Source organism: Mus musculus, chromosome 5 (assembly GCF_000001635.26).
Source record: "Mus musculus strain C57BL/6J chromosome 5, GRCm38.p6 C57BL/6J".
Taxonomy (NCBI): domain Eukaryota; kingdom Metazoa; phylum Chordata; class Mammalia; order Rodentia; family Muridae; genus Mus; species Mus musculus.
The window spans coordinates 17,570,172-17,591,202 of NC_000071.6; the positions used below are offsets into that span (position 1 = coordinate 17,570,172).

The 21,031-nt window shown below is 37.4% G+C and overlaps 1 protein-coding gene and 1 long non-coding RNA gene across 2 annotated transcripts in view; one reads left to right on the forward strand and one right to left on the reverse strand.

The window, feature by feature from the left end:
- Nucleotides 1–613: 613 nt before the first annotated feature.
- On the reverse strand, nt 614–1,513 carry Gm31555. The gene is made up of 3 exons (XR_389765.1): nt 1,444–1,513; nt 1,133–1,247; nt 614–846 (listed from the first exon to the last, which is right to left on the reverse strand). It is a non-coding gene; the product is annotated as a predicted gene, 31555 (long non-coding RNA).
- A 3,131-nt stretch (nt 1,514–4,644) lies between these two features.
- Sema3c (sema domain, immunoglobulin domain (Ig), short basic domain, secreted, (semaphorin) 3C) overlaps nt 4,645–21,031 on the forward strand; it is a 155,453-nt gene continuing 139,066 nt past the window's right edge. The window contains exons 1-2 of the mRNA NM_013657.5: nt 4,645–4,794; nt 6,659–6,799. Coding sequence (NP_038685.3) covers nt 6,697–6,799 — 103 coding nt within the window. The 5' untranslated portion in view covers nt 4,645–4,794; nt 6,659–6,696. The remainder of the gene's footprint in view (nt 4,795–6,658; nt 6,800–21,031) is intronic.

Here is a 21,031-nt window from a genome sequence, read left to right on the forward strand (position 1 = left end):
TTCTACTGTCATTTTTTTTTTCATTCTACCTTACAAGCTAAATACTCTTAAACATAAACACTGTAGCTCTCGAGGTCCTTCAGCTGCACACACTAAACTGCATCTGAGATGTTTAACAGTGTTTAAAAAGTAATGGAAATTTAGGCTTGGTAATTTTAATTAATAGCTATTTACTTGCCGTGCTGGAGGTTTTTCTGAGGCCTCATACATATTAGACAAGCATTGTGCCATTGATCTCTCTCCACTGCCTCTAAACTATAAATTCTATATATATACATTTCTTAGTGAGGGTTTCTATTCCTGCACAAACATCATGACCAAGAAGCAATTTGGGGAGGAAAGGGTTTATTCAGCTTACACTTCCACACTGCTGTTCATCACCAAGGAAGTCAGGACTGGAACTCAAGCAGGTCAGGAAGCAGGAGCTGATGCAGAGGCCATGGAGGGATGTTCTTTTACTGGCTTGCTTCCCCTGGCTTGCTCAGCCTGCTCTCTTATAGTACCCAAGACTACCAGCCCAGAGATGGTCCCACCCACAAGGGCCTTTCCCCTTGATCACTAATTGAGAAAATGCCTTACAGTTGGATGTCATGGAGGCATTTCCTCAACTGAAGCTCCTTTTTCTGTGATAACTCCAGCTGTGTTGACACAAAACTAGCCAGTACAATACATAAACCTTGTTTCAAACTGTAATGTCAACAATAAAAGTTTCTTCCCAGTGAGTCTTTTTTAGAGAAAACTGCTGTCATTGATGGTAATTCATCTTCATTTCTTTTCCTTTTTCTCCTCCTTGTTTTTTTTTTCTTGTTCTTCTTCCTTTTGCCTGATATCCTGAAATTTGAAACCCTAGAGTCATAGAGAAAGATTGACATAAGAAAAAGATGGGCAGGCAGGAGTAAAGGAAGAAAAAAAAAAACCTGTCTTGAAAAAAAAAAAAACAAAAGAAAAGAAAACTGAAAAAGAAAAAGAAATAAAAAAGAGAAAATGAAAATATCAACAGTCAGGGATAGAAAATGACAGTGAATTGAAAGAAGGTGGAGGTACACTCATCCTATTTAAAACAAAACACAACAAATCAGGAATGATTTTGATGAAGGAAATTCAAAGCCCATCAGATAGCCATTCCACTTACAGATTTCTAGGACAGGTTTGTTTCACTGGCCTGGTCTCAGAGCTTGTTTGTCTCATTCATACTTCCAAGAAATATGGTGCTCCTTGATGGTGCTTCAAACTGGGACTGGTTCTCCCTAAGACGAGAAAACTTAATGAGAAAACTTAATGAGAAAACTTTAGGGAATTAGCACCTTCCAGATTCACTTGGGGGTGGCTCCTGCATGTCCACTCTTGGAGCACTTTCTCCAAACAGCTTCTAAAATTAGTTATTTTTTTTCCCATCTGTAGGGAGAGAGTCATAGACAAGAGCCTAAAACACATGAATCTCACCTGGATCCTGTACAGTCAAAGCGTTCCAGACTCCTGGGCAGCTTGGAGCAAATCTCTGATATAAGTAAACATTTTACACTATTGTTTCATGTTCAGGTAAGCCTGGGCCCCAATTATGTCCTTGGGCTTGAACTTTTCCTGGCTAGTGGTATCAGTATTTCTGTGACTCATTTAGAGGTGTGTCCAAACTGCAAATGTTTCACGGCTAAGCAAATACCATTAAACCCCAGGCACACATTGAAAACTATGCACTCAGGCTTGGTAGAGAGGAACTTGGTGCGAGTTTCACAGGCTGTGATTAAATATAAGCTATTCGTCAGACTCTCCAAAGCTGCGTGAGTAGTCACGAAACACAGAACCGATACTCTGGGATCTTGTGTACCTAGTTTTAAGTTAAAATCCCTCCTAGGTCAACTTTTGATTCTTATTCAGCTTGTGGTTTGTCTTCATCGTCTTGATATTTACATAGCAGTGTGTGAGAAAATTCTATTTTATCCGAGTTTGTATATTAATTCGTGTCAAATAGCTTCACAGCTTTCAGTTGATAGTTTAATCATCTTCCTATCAATTCAATTGAGAATTTCGTACACTTGAAGATACAGATTCAGTTTTTGCTTACATCCATATGAAAACAACTGGGGAAGACATAACAGTGACCTTAATTTCTTAAAAACATTAACTACACATAATGTTTATTCCTGATTGCTTTTCAATATAGTCAGATGTTTCTGATTTGCCCCCGTGGTTTGTAAACCTCTGTCAAGAAGCTGCTCACATTTTAATTACATCTGTGTCCTAAAAGATAGCTTAATCCTTTCTATATTGATTTTTGAAAGAATACATCTGTTAAATATAACCTTTTCTCAAAATGATCTCATATAAGTTGGAAGATAATTCATGAAATATTATTTTTGATTTGTTGAGTTTAACTTGTCACTGTGTAAGAAAGTAGACTTAATTTTATTATGCATAGTTAAATGATAGTTGTATTTGCTGGAACGTGTAGTGGCATGACATCTGAACTTAATAAGGAGCAATTGCTAATTATCATTTAATATTTCAGGTGACAATGGTAGAAACTTATTCTCTTACCAATATTGAAAGCATGCAATTCAGTTATCCATATGCACCATGCTGTGCCATTGAATTTAAAACCAAAGTCAAACTATTCATCTGGTTTGACTCAGTTTCCATCACATCCCCTGTAGTAGCCTCCTTTCTAATCTCTTTCTCTGAGAAAGTGGCTGTTAATTGTATAGATAAATAAAGACACCGAACATTTGCCTGTTTGCTTTAGGCCTATTCCACTCAACCATGGCATTCTTCATGTTTGTGAAAAAGGTAGGCGTTTCCTCTTTTGTAAGTCTGGAAAGTATATACAGTGGCAGTTATGGTATAGTGTCCCCAATCCAGGCACATTCTCTTGGTTGGTTCATGAGGACTGTGAGTGACACCTAGGCTGACTGGCTATTATGAACGTTGGACCAAGGGACGTGAAAAGACAGAGATATAGATCTTCTGACCCCCCGTACTTTGGGTAATTATTTAGAGGGGGGTTGAGGGGTTATATGCTAGTTTTATCTTTAGTTTATAAAGATACTTCATACCGTTTTCCACAATAGTTGCCCTAATTCGTATCATCTCCCAGTCTGTGCAAACTGTCCGCAAGTTTTTTCTTCTTTCTTTGTGGTATTAACCATTCAACAGCTTTGAAGTGTTATCTCCCTGTGGCTTTCATTTGGATTGCTCAAGTGATGAGTGGTGTGGAGCCTTTTGTAGCATCTCTTGCCCATTCATGCATGTTTTTTTGAGGGAATCTACTTAGGTTCCTTGTCTACTATGTACTTAGCTGTATACCGCAGAGATAGTCCACCTTAAAATGCAAACCATCTCAGGCAGGCGAATCTTGCAACGATTATGAACTTCTTTAACTTGATTTTCACATATCTCAAATATATGGCAAAAATCAGACAATCCTACCTACTGGACATCAGAGGCGGTGTCTACATAGATACAAAGATTCTGCCCTCTAATCACTAACTCCGGCAACTCTCCTTCTTGGGTCCGACTGAGCGGGAATTCTCTTTTGTAATCTTAGAGGTGTTTCCCGCGACAACTTTGATAAGAATGTAAAGATTCTACTTCATTTTGTAAGGCAACTGAGGAAATACACAGGGAATAAATTGCACTCAAGGGTCCCTCACACAGTGACACCTACTGGGCTGAAGCGAACAGTGATTTTTTTTTTTTTAAGCCAGCTCTGCTCAGTTTACAAGGAGTGAAAGTCTTTTCTTTTGATGTTCAATCATTTAATTCAGTCTAGTCAGAAGAAGAAACCCCCTTCCACACACACACATCAAAGTCAGTTGCACGGCTTAACGAGTTTTCCTGAAAGCAGGGCTGCAAATAACTCGCCTGTGTGTAGATTTATGAGTCTCAAAGTGTTGGGACCATTGGAAACAGCATTCTTGAAAACAAAACAAAAACGTGAAAATTCTTACAACTTCTGTTTTGGGAGTGTCCCGGAGAGGAAGGTGCTGGATATGATTCAGTGTGGAAAGGTCAGCATAATTACTGATTTCAGGACGTTAGGGAAACGCGGCAGGAAACAATACTCAACAGATTACACTTCTGGGAAAGGGGGTTACCGTACGTTACTCTCCCCTAGCTTTAGAAATTTTGCTTCAGGGTGAAGACAAGATCCGTGCCCGTTTAAAACGGTAACTCTTTGCCTTAAAAGGATGCAGGGAATCTTCCTCTGGCAAAACAACTGCTTTGCACTCGGATATTTACAGCGTAGCCAAGCCTGCATGCTTTTCAAGAGGCGCGCATAGCAAAACTGGCTGAGCGCGCTCAGCGACTGTTCACTGCCAAAGGCAGCGCTACGGAGAAGAGTCTAGCCTGCAGCAGAGCCTTCCCGCGCCCAGGCCAGCCTGTGCTCCGCCCTCAGGCTCGCTGCCACCCGCGGCCAGGCGCTCCCTGGGTGGGGCGGCGGCCCGTGCAGATGCGGCGGGCCACGCGGGGCCGCTGCTGCAGCCGGCTGGGCGGTGCGCCCGGGCAGCCTCAGCCGCGCGCCGCGTCGCTGTAATCGGACACCGAGCGCTCGCCCCCGGCGCCCGGCCACTTGCCATTCACTCCGCGGTGCGGGGTTGAGCGACGTGGAGAAGGGCTCCGGGTGCCGCGGCTCTGCCGCCCGGGATTCTGCTACAAAGAAACTCAGCACCGGCCGGCAGGAATCCCACCCTCCGGACTCACTAAGTCTTTAAAGGTCTTCTGGGGAAAGGACCTAGGGGACTGGAAATCCAAGCCCGGAGCAAGTGGCTGACTTCTCCTGGATCTTTTCCCACCTCGGTAAGCCGGACTCAGATTTTCAGTCTTACTCAGTTACTGAAATAGAACTTTTCTGGGTCTGTGTACTGACTTGTTTTTCCTTTGGTGTGCTCAAGTCTGAGTATTTTCTTAGGAGCCCACGCGACTCATGAGGAAAGCGCTCCGGGAGGAGCTGAGCCTGACTGGAGGCTGTGGCACCTGCCAAGACTTTAAGTTGCTCCAGTGCCTTCTAAGGGGAAAAACACCGGTGGAAGCTACATAATATATTTATACTCTCGTATTTACTCATAATAGATGACCAAGCACTAGCCATCACTTTTAAGTGTGCGAGTTAAAGGGACTAAGTTGTAAAGGACTTGGGCGGGGGATGGCAGTCACAGCCCATCACTAGGTCGGACTGAAACCAGGGTGTTCTGATAGATAGATCAGCACTGTCTGATCTCCCATGTCATCTAGGCAATGTTCTTCGCAATTTATGGAGCATATCTCTTTTAGGGGAGGCATATCGGATTATGTACTGGTAATAGCAATATGTAAAAATGTACAAATGTCTCTAACTTGGTTAATAAACAGACTAAGGTTGGACATATTAATAGTATCCCTTCCCCCTGGTTTTAACTACTAAGTCAACAAATCCCAGGGGTAAAATTCTAAGGGAAAGTCACCCATAAAAATCAATTTTCTTCTAAGTTAATTTAGGGATGACAGGGTGAAGAGGTTGTGGAAGCAGGAAGAAACTGTTTCTTTTGAAAATTACCAACACAAACATCTCTAGGGTCTCCTCCATCTGTGTGGTAGAGGCAGAGAGTTTCATGTTGCACTCTTGCAGCATATGTGCTACCAATGAGACCAGTTTAGATTTTTCTTTGAGATTGCATGCTGTGTTTAATTGTCCTTTCCTTCTGTGTCAGAGAAACAGCCTTTTCAATTTTTAACCTCACTTCCTTATTGAATAGAATCAATAATGTATTTTCAATTTAAAAAAGCCATATAACACAAGATCTGTAAGGTTGCATTTCCAGACTAGACCTGCTTGTCATTTTACTGTATAATTACACTATATGAGAAGTGATGGGATTTCTGATGGCCAGTGGGGCTCATATAGGTTTGTTCTAACAGTACCTGGCCTCCCTTTATACTTAGACATTAGTTAATAGCTTATATTAATTTTATAGCTACAATTTTCAAGCAAGAATATTGTCTCTTTGATTCATTGTTTGAAATTTTGATGGCGCACTCTCTGGATGATTTATGTAAAATATGCCTTGGTGGATATGGGGCTCCAGTGGATTACTCACCACGAGGTCATTGGTTTAAATCTGGCAGGAGTCCATGGTTACCTCATCTGCATCACTTAACCACTGCCTGGTCATCTGCATGCACTGGCAGATAGCTGATTGGGGTGGTTTAATAATCAGGGATGGAGCACAGGTAGATTTATGTATGGAAACACTATTTCAGAGGCAATTAATCCAGAAGAATTAGTGAGCATGGAATGAATGGGTACCCATGAATAGGATGGTGGAATCTACTGTATTTATTAGGGAGAGTATTTTCAATCTTCAATACTCTGTCAGTATAATTGAATGGGTTCTAGAGAGATGAGGTATTGAGATTCGTTGGGGGAAATCAATTAAGTGTTTTCACTGATGCTTTGTTCTGCTTTGATGTCAGCATCATTTTTATGGGATGATAAAAGAATTGTCAGTTGCAAAGACTTTCAGACACAAATAAATCAAAAGGTTTCCATTTGAGAAGTTAAGTCATAGCACCTCCTACTGCTTGCTGCCTGCAGACCTTAAGCTGCGTTTCTCAAAGCTGTTATCTCTGGTTACCAAAAAGTTAAAGAATATTCCACAGATCTCTTCTTATCTTTCCTCTAAAGGTATTTTCCCTTGGATATTAATTCCCAAATCAGAAGAAATGGCATTCCGGGCGATTTGTGTGTTGGTTGGAGTATTTATTTGTTCCATTTGTGTACGAGGATCTTCCCAGCCCCAAGCAAGAGTTTATTTAACATTTGATGGTAAGAAATTTGATAACACTTACAAAAAAACATTGTTGGAGGTCTTGTTTTTTTTTTTTTTCTTTTTTCTTTCTTACTCAGATGAAAGCTTAACGTACTGAAGAGAATCAAATCACATTATTTGGCTCTCAAAATATTACAAGGCTACTCTTTAAATGCCATGATATTTATTATCGGTCAGCATTGCATTGGAGGAAGTATTTATGAAAATGCCTGGAGTGTGTGCTACCTTACGTTTTTCCCCTTAAGTTTCATCTGGGTTGAACATATATTCCAGGGAGATAATAAAGAGCTTAAAGTGTAGCATCTTTTATGTCATCTGGTTGTGCTGGAATGCAGCCCCTTCTCAACAAATTTCATGAATAGAATCATGAGTTTTGTCACTGTAGTAACTCCAGTAAGTTCCAAGTATTTGCTTCAAAACTGGAGTTGTTCTAAAGTTTGTTTTTTTGTTTTTGTTTTTGTTTTTGTTTTTGTTTTTTTTTTTTTCTATTCTCCATGGTTGGTTTTTTTTTTTTCTAGTGAAGTGAAAATTACATAAAAATATTCAGGACAGTGCACTGATTATTGTATAAAACTTTGTTTTCTTAAGCTTAGCAAAGTAATAATTTCAAATAGTGATTTATAGAAAAAGCCATATGGTGCTTTGAGGGTGTGGTTACTAAATGTGTACATGGGGTTAATGTAAACTGCTCACATCATTCTAGACGGGTGGTTGGGTTAGTAATGTAACCCTTATTAACTTGGCAGATAAAATATGAACTAGATGAGAAATGTCTTCAGGACCACTTGTGCTTACGTTTCCAAGTTTTACACAAACCCTGTCATTGCATGTGCTTAGTTGCTTTGATGAGGGCACTCTTAGGCCTTCACAGAGGAATTGCAGAAAGCACATTGATTGACACTTACCAGTCCTTTTTTCCCTTTCTTTTTAAGTTCTTAAGTGCTCCCCTAAGGTCACCATGAGCAGCAGAGAAGCCATATTTAGAGCTTATTGAGTGTGAGCTTCTAATTGCACCTTTAACCTTTGTGCCTGACATTTCCCCTTGAAACCATAGTCATGCTGTTTAGATGTGAAGAACAGGGGCAACAATAACTGCTTTGGAATCCTTCTACTTTTCTTGAATCACAGAAACATTTTACAGTTGTTTGTATTTTGTTTCTGAAGTTGACATTATCAATGCAGAATAAGAAAGAAAGAAAGAAAGAAAGAAAGAAAGAAAGAAAGAGAGAGAGAGAAAGAAAGAAAGAGAGAGAGAGAAAGAAAGAAAGAAAGAAAGAAAGAGAGAAAGAAAAAGAAAGAGAGAAAGAAAGAGAGAAAGAAAGAGAAAGAAAGAGAGAAAGAAAGAGAGAATGAAAGAGAGAAAGAAAGAGAGAAAGAAAGAGAGAGAGAGAGAAAGAAAGAAAGAAAGAAAGAAAGAAAGAAAGAAGGAAAGAAAACCTCAAGGAAAAGTATAATTACCTATATTTTTCTTACAGTGGAAGGAGATGACATGGTCTGGTAGACCAGATAGCTAAGGCTGGTCCCTTCTATGACATTAACACTAACCCAGACTTTCTGTGTAAATGTATGCAACAAGTGATTAGTCACTTAGGATACTTCAGCAAATTTGTCTTTAAAGAAACAAGTACAATTTATGTTTTCCAGAAAAAGTTGTGTCTTTAGAAAACAGTGTTAGTACTCTATAGAGAATGTAAGTTATTATAGACTTTATATTATTGTATGTCTATTGCTTAAACAGTTTTAAATCAAAATAGATCCACAAAGAATAGGTTGCCCTAATGTGGGAGTTATGTAGACTATGGCATGGCAAAATAATCAACCTATAAATAAATAGTTCCTCACACTTGTTCATCTCAAAATTATTAGGACTCAACAGTTAGAATAGAATATTACATACCATAGAGCCATCTTTCTAACTCCAATACTGATTGGAAAAGATATACCCACAAGAATAATCTAAATTAAATTCTTAACTTTTAAGATGATAACTTCAAACATTCCTAAAATAAAGTCATAAATATTAATCAATATGTTATGAAAAATAACTTAAAGAAAAATAGTTAAAGTGTACAAGTTTCAATAATTAATTTAAGATCAAATTCTTGAGAGTTTACCATTTACCTAATTATCATGGATAAATTTCTTATTATTTAAGAGTTCCATTACTTTTAGTAACTATTTTGGAATAATGCAAAACAAGTTACAAAGTTTCCTCCAAAGTGTTTTTTATTCAGGTATTTTTTGAGACATTGTCTAACACTGTAGCTATCTGGGCTTGAAACCCATTGTGTAGCCCAGTCTAGTTTTGAACTTCTGCTCCTGATGCAGCATTATGACCATTGTTCTTAACATTAAGGTATAAATTTTATATACAGGGTGGTGGGGTATATGATTGCATATTTATCTAAACACAAATCTAGGTCGTATTTTATATTTCAAATCTATGGCACTATTTTTTGAACCTAAAATCTGGAATTTGAAGGAATCTGAGGGAGCTAATATTGCATCAGACAGAGGTTCGTTGTTTCACCTGTCTTATGTCTGCAAGCCCTCTTTAGTACCTTGTCTGCTCCCTCTTTTGTCTTCTAATCTTCTCCCTCCCTGAACCTGGGTCTCCTGTCTGTCTCTTCTTGTATAAAACATTATTAAAAGCCGTTCAGACTTGTCATACTTGAATTCCAAGTAAACACTGGTGTCAACGTAAAGGTGTGTGAAAAAGAACTACCTTCAGCATCCACATTCCGTCCCTTCTTGCAGTGGATTGATGGAGTGATAACATTTGGAGAACTGTGATTTACTGGCTGGCTTTCTGTGTTGATCTAGTGCAGGTCAAGGAGATGGCTATCAGCCCTACCTGGAATGTATGTCAGATGATATAAATTAGTTACATTCCTGCTAGCTGAATCTTTTATATTATTAAATGGAGACTTCTATTAGATACTTTGTAAGTTTTACAATTCTTCTTGTATTCTGAATATCTTTGAAACAAATAGAAATGTCCTGCCAGTGCTATTTGGCCTGATTATTGATGCCTTAAAAGCCAATAAGATACACAGATTTAGATTTCCTTGCTTTATTTATGTTGACTCTTTCTTGTCCACATCAAAAATATTAGAATCAGTAAGGATTTTTGTGGAAAGAGGTGAATACCTGTGTTCAAGGAGAGAGCCTAGTATACTAGGCAAAGCGTTGTAAAAAGTTCTGTCTTCTCCCCAGAGGTATTCTATTATATATTATTTCCGGAAATTAGTGCTCTGTGACTTGATAAAATGAATCAGCTCTCTTTAAATGTTTAAGAAAATGTTTCTGTACTTCAGATAATGTTTCCATATTGAATTATATAAAGTCCAATTATTGTGGTAAATAGTTTAAATATTATTTCTTTTTTAAAATGAAATATAGTCTTAAAAATAAAAGTTATTTATCATATTTCATTTTATCTTTTCTTAGTCTGTAGGGTCTGTAGTAATGTTCTCTACTTCATTCCTGAGATCAGCACCATGTACACATATTATGTCTTAGTTGATTACTAAACAGATTTTAGCTATCTCTTTAAATATGCAGAATTTAAAAATTTTTTCATTTTCTGTTAAATAATCATTAATCTATCCACTAAAATTTACTATGAATTAATTTTTCCTGTTGTTCAATATGTTTTTCTGTTGGAAAATTCCTTCCATAGAAGCTCACCTAATGGAATTTAGTTCTTTCTTCTAGTATATTTATTCATGCTATAGCTTTTTCTCAAATGTCTACCACAGACTTTGTTAACATGCATTTATTCAGTCAGTTTTTTTTCTTATTTGCTTAGCTATCTTCATTTTACCTCTATATTGGTGATTCATCAATATTTGCATTTAAAAAATTTGTGTAGATTTCTGACTTAACTTCCTGAAAGAACACATATTGTGTGCTCACAGTTATGCAAAATTTATTTAAACATTTTATAACAGAATTTGGTCTATATTGAAAATAATGTATATTCTGCTTTTATTGCACAAGGTATATGAGGAAACACAAGTAGATCTAGATGGTTAATAATGTTTTTGTATACTTATTTATTTTCTATCTATTTGTTTTTCAATTGCTAGCAGAAGCAGATGGACTCTTAAACTATGTATCTGTGTGTTTCTCCTTCATATTCTGTCAGGTTTTGTTTCAGGTCTTTTGTTTCCCTTTTTATAGTGACATACTTTGAAGAACTGTCCTTTTCAACTGTTGAATACATTTCTATTATGAAGCATCTTTGATTAGCTCTGGTAAAAGTATCACATACAGTTTTGATGTGTATGATATTTACCTTTATATAGAGTAAAAATACCATAATTCATTTATAATTAAGTAAGGGATATTCATTATACATTCTATGATTTAATAATGTGAAACTATTTGGACATATATTTAAATAGGCATATATGTGTATATATATACTAATAGCCAAATTCCTTTAAAGATGGCTGTAGTTTAAGCAGGTTATTATAGCTAAGGTATTGTATGATAGAAAGATATCAAAACTTATTTTAATTCAAGATTCACTCACTACCATGAATGTCAGTTTCTAGAGTGGCAGTTAGGGCTCACCACAAATGAGGAGCTGCTCCCAGACATCATGATAATATCAATTATATGTATGAAAATTGTATAAGACTAAGTTGGTCTAAATAAGCCATCGAAATCATTCTGTCTGTCAGTCATCTCCTTCTATTGGCTGAAGTTTAGCTGTCTCTTCACATTTTCTTTTGGCTTAAAATTCATAACTATCAAGGTACTCATGAAAAAACAAATGGTAGAGAAGTTGACTAATGAGTCTGCAATTCATTGCTGGACTCTGCTCGCTAGAATAGCAGACATCCCACTGGAAGATTGCTTTTTAGACATCAGCTACTGATTATGTTATGTGGAGCTCAGAAAGGAAATGGCACTCACAGGATTGAAACTCCCCGAGGATTTCCTATTTGATATCTTTTTCCTTGCTAACACTGACAAATTTTCTAGCTCAAGTCTTAGTCTCCCCTGTAGATAAGAATGCAACTGGCTTCCATGCACAGAGGTGATTGAAGGCAAGTTCAGAGTTTGGAAACAGGAGCATAAAGGGTAGGGACAAACCTTGCCTCAGACCCTTGACTTACTCTTCACTCTGTCTTCCTTTTTGCCTTTTTATCCACTGCTGAATATTCAGTAATAAGCTGTGAAAGTCCTCAGGCCATGAATAGTATGCAAATGAGAGAATTTCACTTTGGATTAAAAAAGACAAAACATCTTTTATCTTATACTATCTGCCTCCTTTGACAAGCACCTCAGTTAATTAAGCAACACATAAAAGCACCCTGGAGAATTAGTGAGCCACATGCAAAGCTGGAAGAACTGTTATTGGATAATAAACTGAAAATAATGAATTAGTTTTTCATGAACTCCGCTAACATTGACATTAGCAGGCACAGTTGTTGAAAACAGATTGTCTTGTGGTTACCCCAAGAGATAAAAACAAAGCCGGTTGTTCCTGATTTCTCCATTCATTCAGAGAATGCTCATTGTGGATGCAATAAATCTGAAGTTTTTCGTTCTCAGGAAAGCAGGGGACTGTGGTGCCTTTGTAGGCTCCTTCCAGAAGCCTAAGTTAAGTGCCATTTAAGGATCTTGCTCACCTGCAATTTTTGTAATGAACTCAAACTCAACAAGGGACCCAGTATAAATAAAAAATACTTAACTCTTTCTTTCATGGCAATGTTACTGATAAATGCAAATATGGGTCAGATGTCACTAAGACAGAACACTGAGAAGGGTAACTCTAGGATTTAATGTAAAACAGCATGTTGAGATCAATCAATTAAAAGATGAGGAGATGAGAGAAAAAGAGCAGAAACCCAGTTTTTCCTGTCCATGACTATAGGAGTGTGGCAAGCTCACATAGACTCAATCTCATTCATAAGCCTGAATTGAAGAGATGAAATTTAAGTTCAGGTATTGCAAAGGATGACTTGAAAAATATTAGAATGGAAATAATTTCTATGATATGCTATTTATATATTCTCAGAAATACTTGGGATGAGTTTGAAAATCTGTATATTACTCTTGAAAGCATTATTTTTATTCTTGGCAAATTTCCTCAGATTCTATTAAATCTTGTTCTGATATCAAAATATGAGGTTATGATATTATGCCAGTATAAAAGTATATAATGCCCCAAAGGGATCGAGAGGGAATGTCTCAGATCAGACAGGTAGAATTTTGTCTTTTTCTCTTCTTCTTAATTCTGAATTTTTTGTCTTCTATGTTAATAAAAACTGTTTAGTAATTTGTTTTTATTTTATAGCAACTATCATTAACATGGTCTCTATGGCAGAAAATATTCTATATAGTGTGTGGTACTTCGTGTCACTCAAAAATACTGTAGGGTAAGCAATATTCCTAGCCTCAAAAATGCAGATCAGAAAATTATGTACCTGGCTTGATATCCTAGGAATACAAAGGGAACATATTAAAATAGAAGTCTCATGTCAGACTGGAGAGCTCTGGAGAGCCGGAACCATTTCTACAAACACTTGTAGAATTAGTTCCAGGACCTACTAAAATCAAAACGAAGATGGCATTTCATAAAACTCACTCTCTCCCATTACGTCAGAGAATAACACAGCCCACTGCAGAGTCCAATAGGTCGAAATGGAACAGAGAAAGTCAGGATAGGAAGATCAAAAATATTATGCATACAGTGTGAGCAAACTGCTCAGTGCTCTACACAGCTCAGAGGGTAGCCACAGATCGCAGTAACCTATTTATTTCAAGTATTCCAATACACAGATCTGACGGGCCAGTGGAACAGTTCAGTGAAAAGCATGGGCCAAAGAGCCTGAGTTTAATTTGTATCACTAAGTCAAATGACCCTACACTCAGAAACTACCGAGATATGGGCGCCAGAAAAGAAGAGAGCTAAAGTGTTTTTGCTGTTCCTTGAAATGGCAAACCACTATGAGGTACCTGTGAAACCTTCTCCAGAACATAGATGTTTGTTTGCTGTGGGAAAGATCTGGTATTGTGACTGGGAGAGGAAGCAGAGCTCAGGTGAAAGTACTCTATGGAAAAACGTATCGTTTACTCTCATCATTTGGCTTGGAGAGTGATCAAGGGACATTCCAGAGGGTCATGCATCTTATGCTATCTCGTAAAGAAATAGTGATTCTCCTGCCATCTTCACAGACCTGCAGCATTGCCTAAGAACCAGAACTCGCTCAGTTTTCCCACTTCCTCAACATCTTTTATTTGAGGACCCCTAAAGACACTATCCTTTTTGTTTTCATTCCATTACTATGCACAAAAATGATTCATAAACGATTGGGTGAAGATGCTTCACATCCCAGAGAAGATCCCAACACTCCTTTGCTTTCTGTACTTTCATATTTGGATTAGGGCTGCTTCAGTTGTCAAAGAGAACACACTACAAAGGGAAGAGAAGAGAGGTGAGACGGTTGCTAACACAGAGGACCAGCTGGCAAGAAAAGTCCAGGACAGGCAGAGCTCAGGGCTTAGCTATGTGCTATTTTAGGTCAGGGAGCAATGTGCTGAGCTGTAAAAATGGCAAGTCCTCTCTTCACATCCAAGGGGCAGGCTTCTCCTCAGCCATCATTTCAAGCCTCCCTTCTTATCCAGTAGGAATTTACAGCTTTGGAGAACTCAAGGTTAATGCATTAATTCTGCAGAGTGCATTCTCCTTTTTGAAGAATTCCATGTTATCTCTTCTGTTACAGAATTTCTCTGCACAGAGGCCCTAAGAGACTGAGTCATTGCTCACCTCCCACAGCTTGATAGTAGTTCTGAGAGTACTAGAGGATAGAAAAGCATAAGAAGAAGATTAATCATAAGCAGAACATGTATTAAAGCAGAGGCACTCTACAAATCAAAGCACTAAATCCAAAGAAATATCAGACCATGAATATGAATATTAACAAGATTAACTCATGATATTTTCTCTAAAGTGTACACAACACTTAGCTTCATTATATCTTAATTTTTAAATTAACTTTAATTATATTAAAATTTTAATTAGATCTTGATTTTTATATTTTAAGACAACTACACAACAGATTTTTATCTCAGTTATCTAATTAATTTATTTACAGTACTAAAATGAAAACCAGAGTCTCAGTTGACTTGAGAAGCATTACACAACTGGCCTATGTACCCATAGACCCAGGCCAGTAACATTGGAAATAATTTTATATAGCAAATATATTTCTCCTAAAGAGAACTCTAAGACTGAGACAAATCAACTATCATATCATTACTTTAAAAAAGATTAATCATTCTTTTATATCATATGTCCTTTCAAAAAATTATTTAATTTTTGAGTTAATAATGTAATTGCATTATTTTTCCATTTCCTTCCCTCCCAGTCTCTCCCATCTCCCTCTCCTTGACCTTTTTCACATTCATTGCCTCTTTTTTTGTTAACTTTTGTGACACCACCAAACATTCATATCCATGTATAGTCCTAAATTTCAAAGTAAAATATGTTCAGTCTGTGTATGTCATGTAGGCTGCAACCTTACACATGCTAATTATTTATATTTATATCCTTTAATTTGTGGAAATTAATTAGAATTCCTCACTTGTCTTTTCCATGTTGCTGCTCTTGTAATCAGGTTAATTTGATGTGCTCCATGTATTAGAATTCAGGTTTCCCATCACCAGTTTGTAGATGATTCTTCCTACATATTAAATTCATCTTCCATACTGATTTGAAGTGATGCCAGTCAATGCTAAATATTATGGACTAGCAGTTGAAGCACTAATAATAAAGTATAAAAATGACAAATACGTCAGTATTTGTCAGTATTATAGAATGCAGTGCCCAAGGTCTTTCTGGTAGAGAGAGATCAAAGAAATTAAAGGGATATGATTTTACAGAAAACAATATCTATGATCTAAGAGGAAGTGCAGAATATTGACCTATCAATAAAAATTTGACTCAGTGTCAGGTTAACCATACTAAACATAACCATACGTCTGACAGATTATTTCATCAAGCATCTTTCTGAAGATCAAATCTTCACTGTCTAAAAACGTGAATGAATCTTGGAGAATGGTTCTGTATCTGATCATAAATGATATGGTTTAAATTAAGAGTCTGGGAAAAAAAACACATTTTAGTTTAGCACCCAGGAACAGACTGTTGACCTGGGAGCTGGCTTACCAGGTAAAGACACTTCCTGTCAAGCCTGACACTCAATCTCTTGAACCTACATGGTGGAAGAGGAGAAATGACTCCCACAAGATATCTTTTGACCAGTACACTCTGTGCTCTCCCAGTGACACATATGTGCCTCTCTGTGCTCTCTCTCTCTCTCACATGCAAATATATGTAATACAAAATCTTTATAGAAAAATAATACTCTGTTGAAAATAAGTAGAAAAACAAATTCTGACGACCAAACACTAATTACAGTAAGCCCAAGGGAGGAAAATAATGTAAATTATTCTTTAATTTGAAAACAATCATTGGAAGATTTAATTTGTGTCATTGGGCAGACACATCACCATCCTTTGAACACCAGCATTGTGTATCTGTATCTAAAAGTTGTAGAAAAAGAATGGGAAGAAATTGGAGTCTCGCTGCCATTTTACAGGAATGTGAGTTTGAAAATAACCATTCTTTATAGAACCAGTCTCTCTGGCCTCAAGAGCTTCCAATTTTGTTGATCCTTCTAGCCAGATTGTCACTCTATAAATATAAGCATATGGGCTCCTTTCCCTTTCCCTGAACAGTAATACTGGGGACATTTCAGGAGACCAGAACGTTGAACTGGAATAAAACAATGAGTGTATTATCATCACCAAAAGAGCATTTTGAATTTTATTAGAAGAAACCAATTAAGATGTTATTTTCAAGCAAAGAGCTTGGCATGGCTTCAGAAAATTACTTTCCAGAGTCAGGCAGGGGCTTAGCTGGCACAGAGAGCCAATCTTGCTTAGAGTTTTGACAGCATTAATGCACATGCCACTGGGCTTTTCTTCTTTAAGCTGATTCTCCTAAAAGCCATGCTTCCTGCCACTGTTCTACATAATTGCCTCAATTCCAATTTCCATTAGTCCAGCAAACCTGCTGCTACTAGAGTTGCAAGGCCTCTGTGTGAAAATCTAATTATACAAAACCTTTTTCAAGGCAGTCTGCTAATGCCCATGATATAGCTATATTTTAAGTTTCTGACATATTAAACAGGATAAAGAATAATTGTTTATGCCATTTTTGTATCCCTTGTTATTCATTTAATCATTTTGACAGCAGTAGTGTAATGACTTGTCTATTATAGAATAAAAATGCACTTGGTGGCTTTATTTGGACACATAAAAATGCTACACGTGGATTAGCTGCAGGGCATTGAAATATTTGAATCAGAAACTAAAGGACCTGATTACCTTCTTTCTGATTATGTTCATAAGGTCTGAGTCTCCTTTAGATCTGCTTATTTTCACATTTGCTTCCTAGAAACTTGGTCATAAGCCACATTTGTTTGGTACAGTGGGTGAAGAGCTTACCATATGAGCATCAGGAATGGAGTTAGTCCCCTAACATCCACGAGAATGATGGGTATGTAGAAGGATCAGTTAGCAATGCCAGCATTTAGGAGACAAAGACAGGGTATTCCTATCCCTAGCTAGCTAGACAGACTAGACAACCTATTCTGCTGGAGACCCACAGTCATTACCTAAGGTGGAAAGTGATGGAGGACAACAGCTCACATCAACCTCTGGCCTACACAAACACACACAAACATAGACATGTACAACTGGATATACATGGGAACATGCATACACATACATGCACACACATGCCTATAAATATAGAAATTTAAATGCAATGTACACTTACTTATGTAATGACGGATGCTTGCTTTACTACAGCTTTTTGTTTATTTGTGAATGAGTGTTTACATGCTGGGAGACAAAGATGATCATGCTGACCATGACATTATTTTTAGGATCACAAAAATCTCAGCCTCCCTTCTTTTAGCAGGAATGGAGTTAGAGGAAGTTATGTGCTAAGATGTGCTATTTAGTCACATTTGGAAATCATTATCAGTGCCAAGTGGCATTTCAGTGAAATTTCCTCTAAGATGACTGGTTTCCAAATTTCACAGTCGATATATGCAACTAAGACAGAATTTAAAACACTTTCTAATACTGATTCTGAGGTGGGGAAAAGGACATAAGGAGAAAGGGGATATTAGAATTTTAATACCTGAAGGTAACTGCACAGATATTTCCAGGTATGTACTAGTAGTCTGGCACATCCATGTAGATCTCATTCACTTCAAATTGGAGACTAGAAAATACAATTGAGTAGATTGTCAGAAACTTAAAGATCAGTATGAGAAAAAAGTTGTCCTCTTTCATGAGCAACTGTATGTCCTTCTGTCTCATTCTTTTCCGTACCACTCATTCTCCTACCTGCTTTATGTGAGGACATATTCTAGTAAATACATAAAGGGGAGACAAGATGAATTACATTTAGTTTTGCAGGTATACTAGTCCAATGTTATGTTTTGCATCTGTATATACAAAGAAGCAACACAACAGTCTTTTGGGAGGCTTCTCATTAGAGTAAACAGAATGAGTCAACCACACAAACACCTGTTACACCAGCCAAAGCCTGGTGGGTGCCATAAAAGAGGCAAAGAGACCATACAGAGGAGGTGTTTTATGAAGAATGTACATCTTAAATGAATTCTGAATTTTAGCTTCATACCCCTGTAAGCATTAGTCATGTTTATAGCATTCCTGTAGATGTATCTCTGTTGTAGACAGAAAAAGTGCATAAGTTCGAATACCAAAGATAAAGCTATTGCTTAGCTCAAGGGCTCCAAAAGTCCAAGCCAAATTGCTCTTATTAGACTTTGTTTTGATTTTACCTCCAAATTCCTGCCAGTGCTTGTAACTCTGTAGTCATTATGGCTGCATGATTTATCCTTGACAAGGTTGACTTCTGGTTGCAAAACTGACTCTAAATACCAAAATCATTTAATGCCCAAGGCCTCAGTCTTCCTTCTACCTCCTCCTATAACAGCTGTGTTTAAGGATTGAATCAAGAAGGGTATCTGCTCACTGAACTGTTGCGCTTGCCTTTGTCTTTGTTTTCCTTCTTCGGGGCACAGGATCTGATTCAGGTCCCCGTCCTTGCTGGGCAAGCTGCCTACCACTGCGCTGATGCTGCACAGACTTACACCTCCCCACCTCAGCTTCCTTGAGAACCTGGGGATTTCATGAGGGAACATATTTTGAATATCAGGCCCCTCAAATGAATTTGTCAAGATGAACTGAAGTATCTTTCATGCTTGATGACAAATTCTGTACCCAGAGTTCAGAGGTTTCTTTTCTGTGAGCTTTATTCTCATTGGCTCTTTGCTAGTCACTGTAAGAATATAACACTTGGACTTAGAAGAAAATTAGACCGTAAATCCTGTAAAAATCTATAATTGTGAATTTTGAAAATGACAGGTAGGTTTGAACTATGACTGTAAAACAGTGATTCCAAACCATGGCAACCAACTGCTTTCACGTCGAGGCTGTTAAAAATCTTAATCCCCAGATCCACCTCAGACTAATTGGTAATTTGTTTTATTGTAAAAAGTCCTCCAGCTCTGAGCTCCATCTTTTTCTCCCTGTCTCCTTCCTCATCTTCCATCCCTATCCAGAACCCATTTCCTTCCCCTTTCCTCCCAGGGAATGAGGCTGTATATTTCTCTTATTTTAAAATGACTGTATCTTAGCTATTGTTCTGTGACAGCATGAGATTGCTCATCAAGTAATGAAGAAAGAAATTAGTGGATCACATCCTATCCTGGCTTTTCCTACAGGTCATAAAATGTAAGTGATTCTAAAGTCTGCCCTAATGTGCTCTCATCCTTCTTAGTAAATTATCTTGACTTAGGTCTTAAATCGTTTTACCAATGCTTCTACTGCCATAGTTCACTTCTTGGGTGCTACTACTGCTGTGGAAGAGTGAGAGATTCCTGTGGTAATCGACCAGATTTCTGCCTTAGTAGATTCTGTACTATAAAGAATCAGTGTTTAAAGATATGTGGAAATTTGGTCCAGGATCCCATTAAAAATTACCCAAAATTTAATTGGAAAGGAAGATGACCCTTCTTATTATAATTATACATACATTTTCTATGATAGTATGATGTCATTACTACGTGTTCTTTGTGAAGAATCAACAGTGTTGAAAGTGAGTGTCGTATGGTGTGGTGTGGAAACGGTTTACAATAAAGAAACTTAGAGTTGTTTTGTGTGATCAGTTGGTTATGTAGACTTGTTAAAAGATATTGCATACAATTTGATGAGAAATTAATTCATTACAACACAGACAAACTTAGGTGTTTTTATTAGCTTATGAAACGTAGCTGTATGTTTATTTCTGATAAAGGGAGTTATGAAGTAAAAATTACTTAAGCAGTATAATAGGCAGGTTCAGGTTTATTTAAAGTAGCCTAATGGATAGCTTCTTGCAAATTGATTGTTTGAGCCTATGGAAATGTCAGTATTCGCTATGGCAGACTTGTCATCTTGAAATTTTGAACATTAATTAAGATTTGTATATATTTTCTTAAAAGCTTATACCATTCTGAGTATCTTGTCAACAAAATGAACACATATAAAACATTTTAGTTGATGATATAAACATAATATTCCATTATCTTCAATATCCCTATATTAGAGTTCTCTAAGTCACAGAACTTATGGAATATCTCTCTATATTGAGGGAATTTATTGTGATGACTTACAGTCTGCAGTCCAACTAACCCAACTCCAGTCAGCTGTGAACGGGAATTCCAAGAATCTAGTAGTTGCTCATTCCCACCAGGCTAGTGGTTTCAGCTGGTCTTCTGTAGAAGTAGGTTCCAACAGATGTGCTGGCTAGTAAGTGCAAGAAGGTGAAGAAGAGTGAATTTTCTTTTTTTTTTCAATGCCATTATGTAGGCCTCCAGCAGAAGGTATGGCCCAGATTAAATGTGTATACCACCAGACCTGGATCTGCAGATTGCTTTGTAGCAGGCTGACCTTGACTCGGAGATCTCCTTGCCTCGGTCTCCTGGGATTAAAAGTGTATACTACCTTTCCTGGGCCTAAGCTTTTCTTTGCCACTATGCCTTAAGATCTCAATACCATGATCCAGGTCAGAAACTTGTGTGTTGCGGCCCTCCAGTTCTGGATTATAGTTCAATAGAAATATA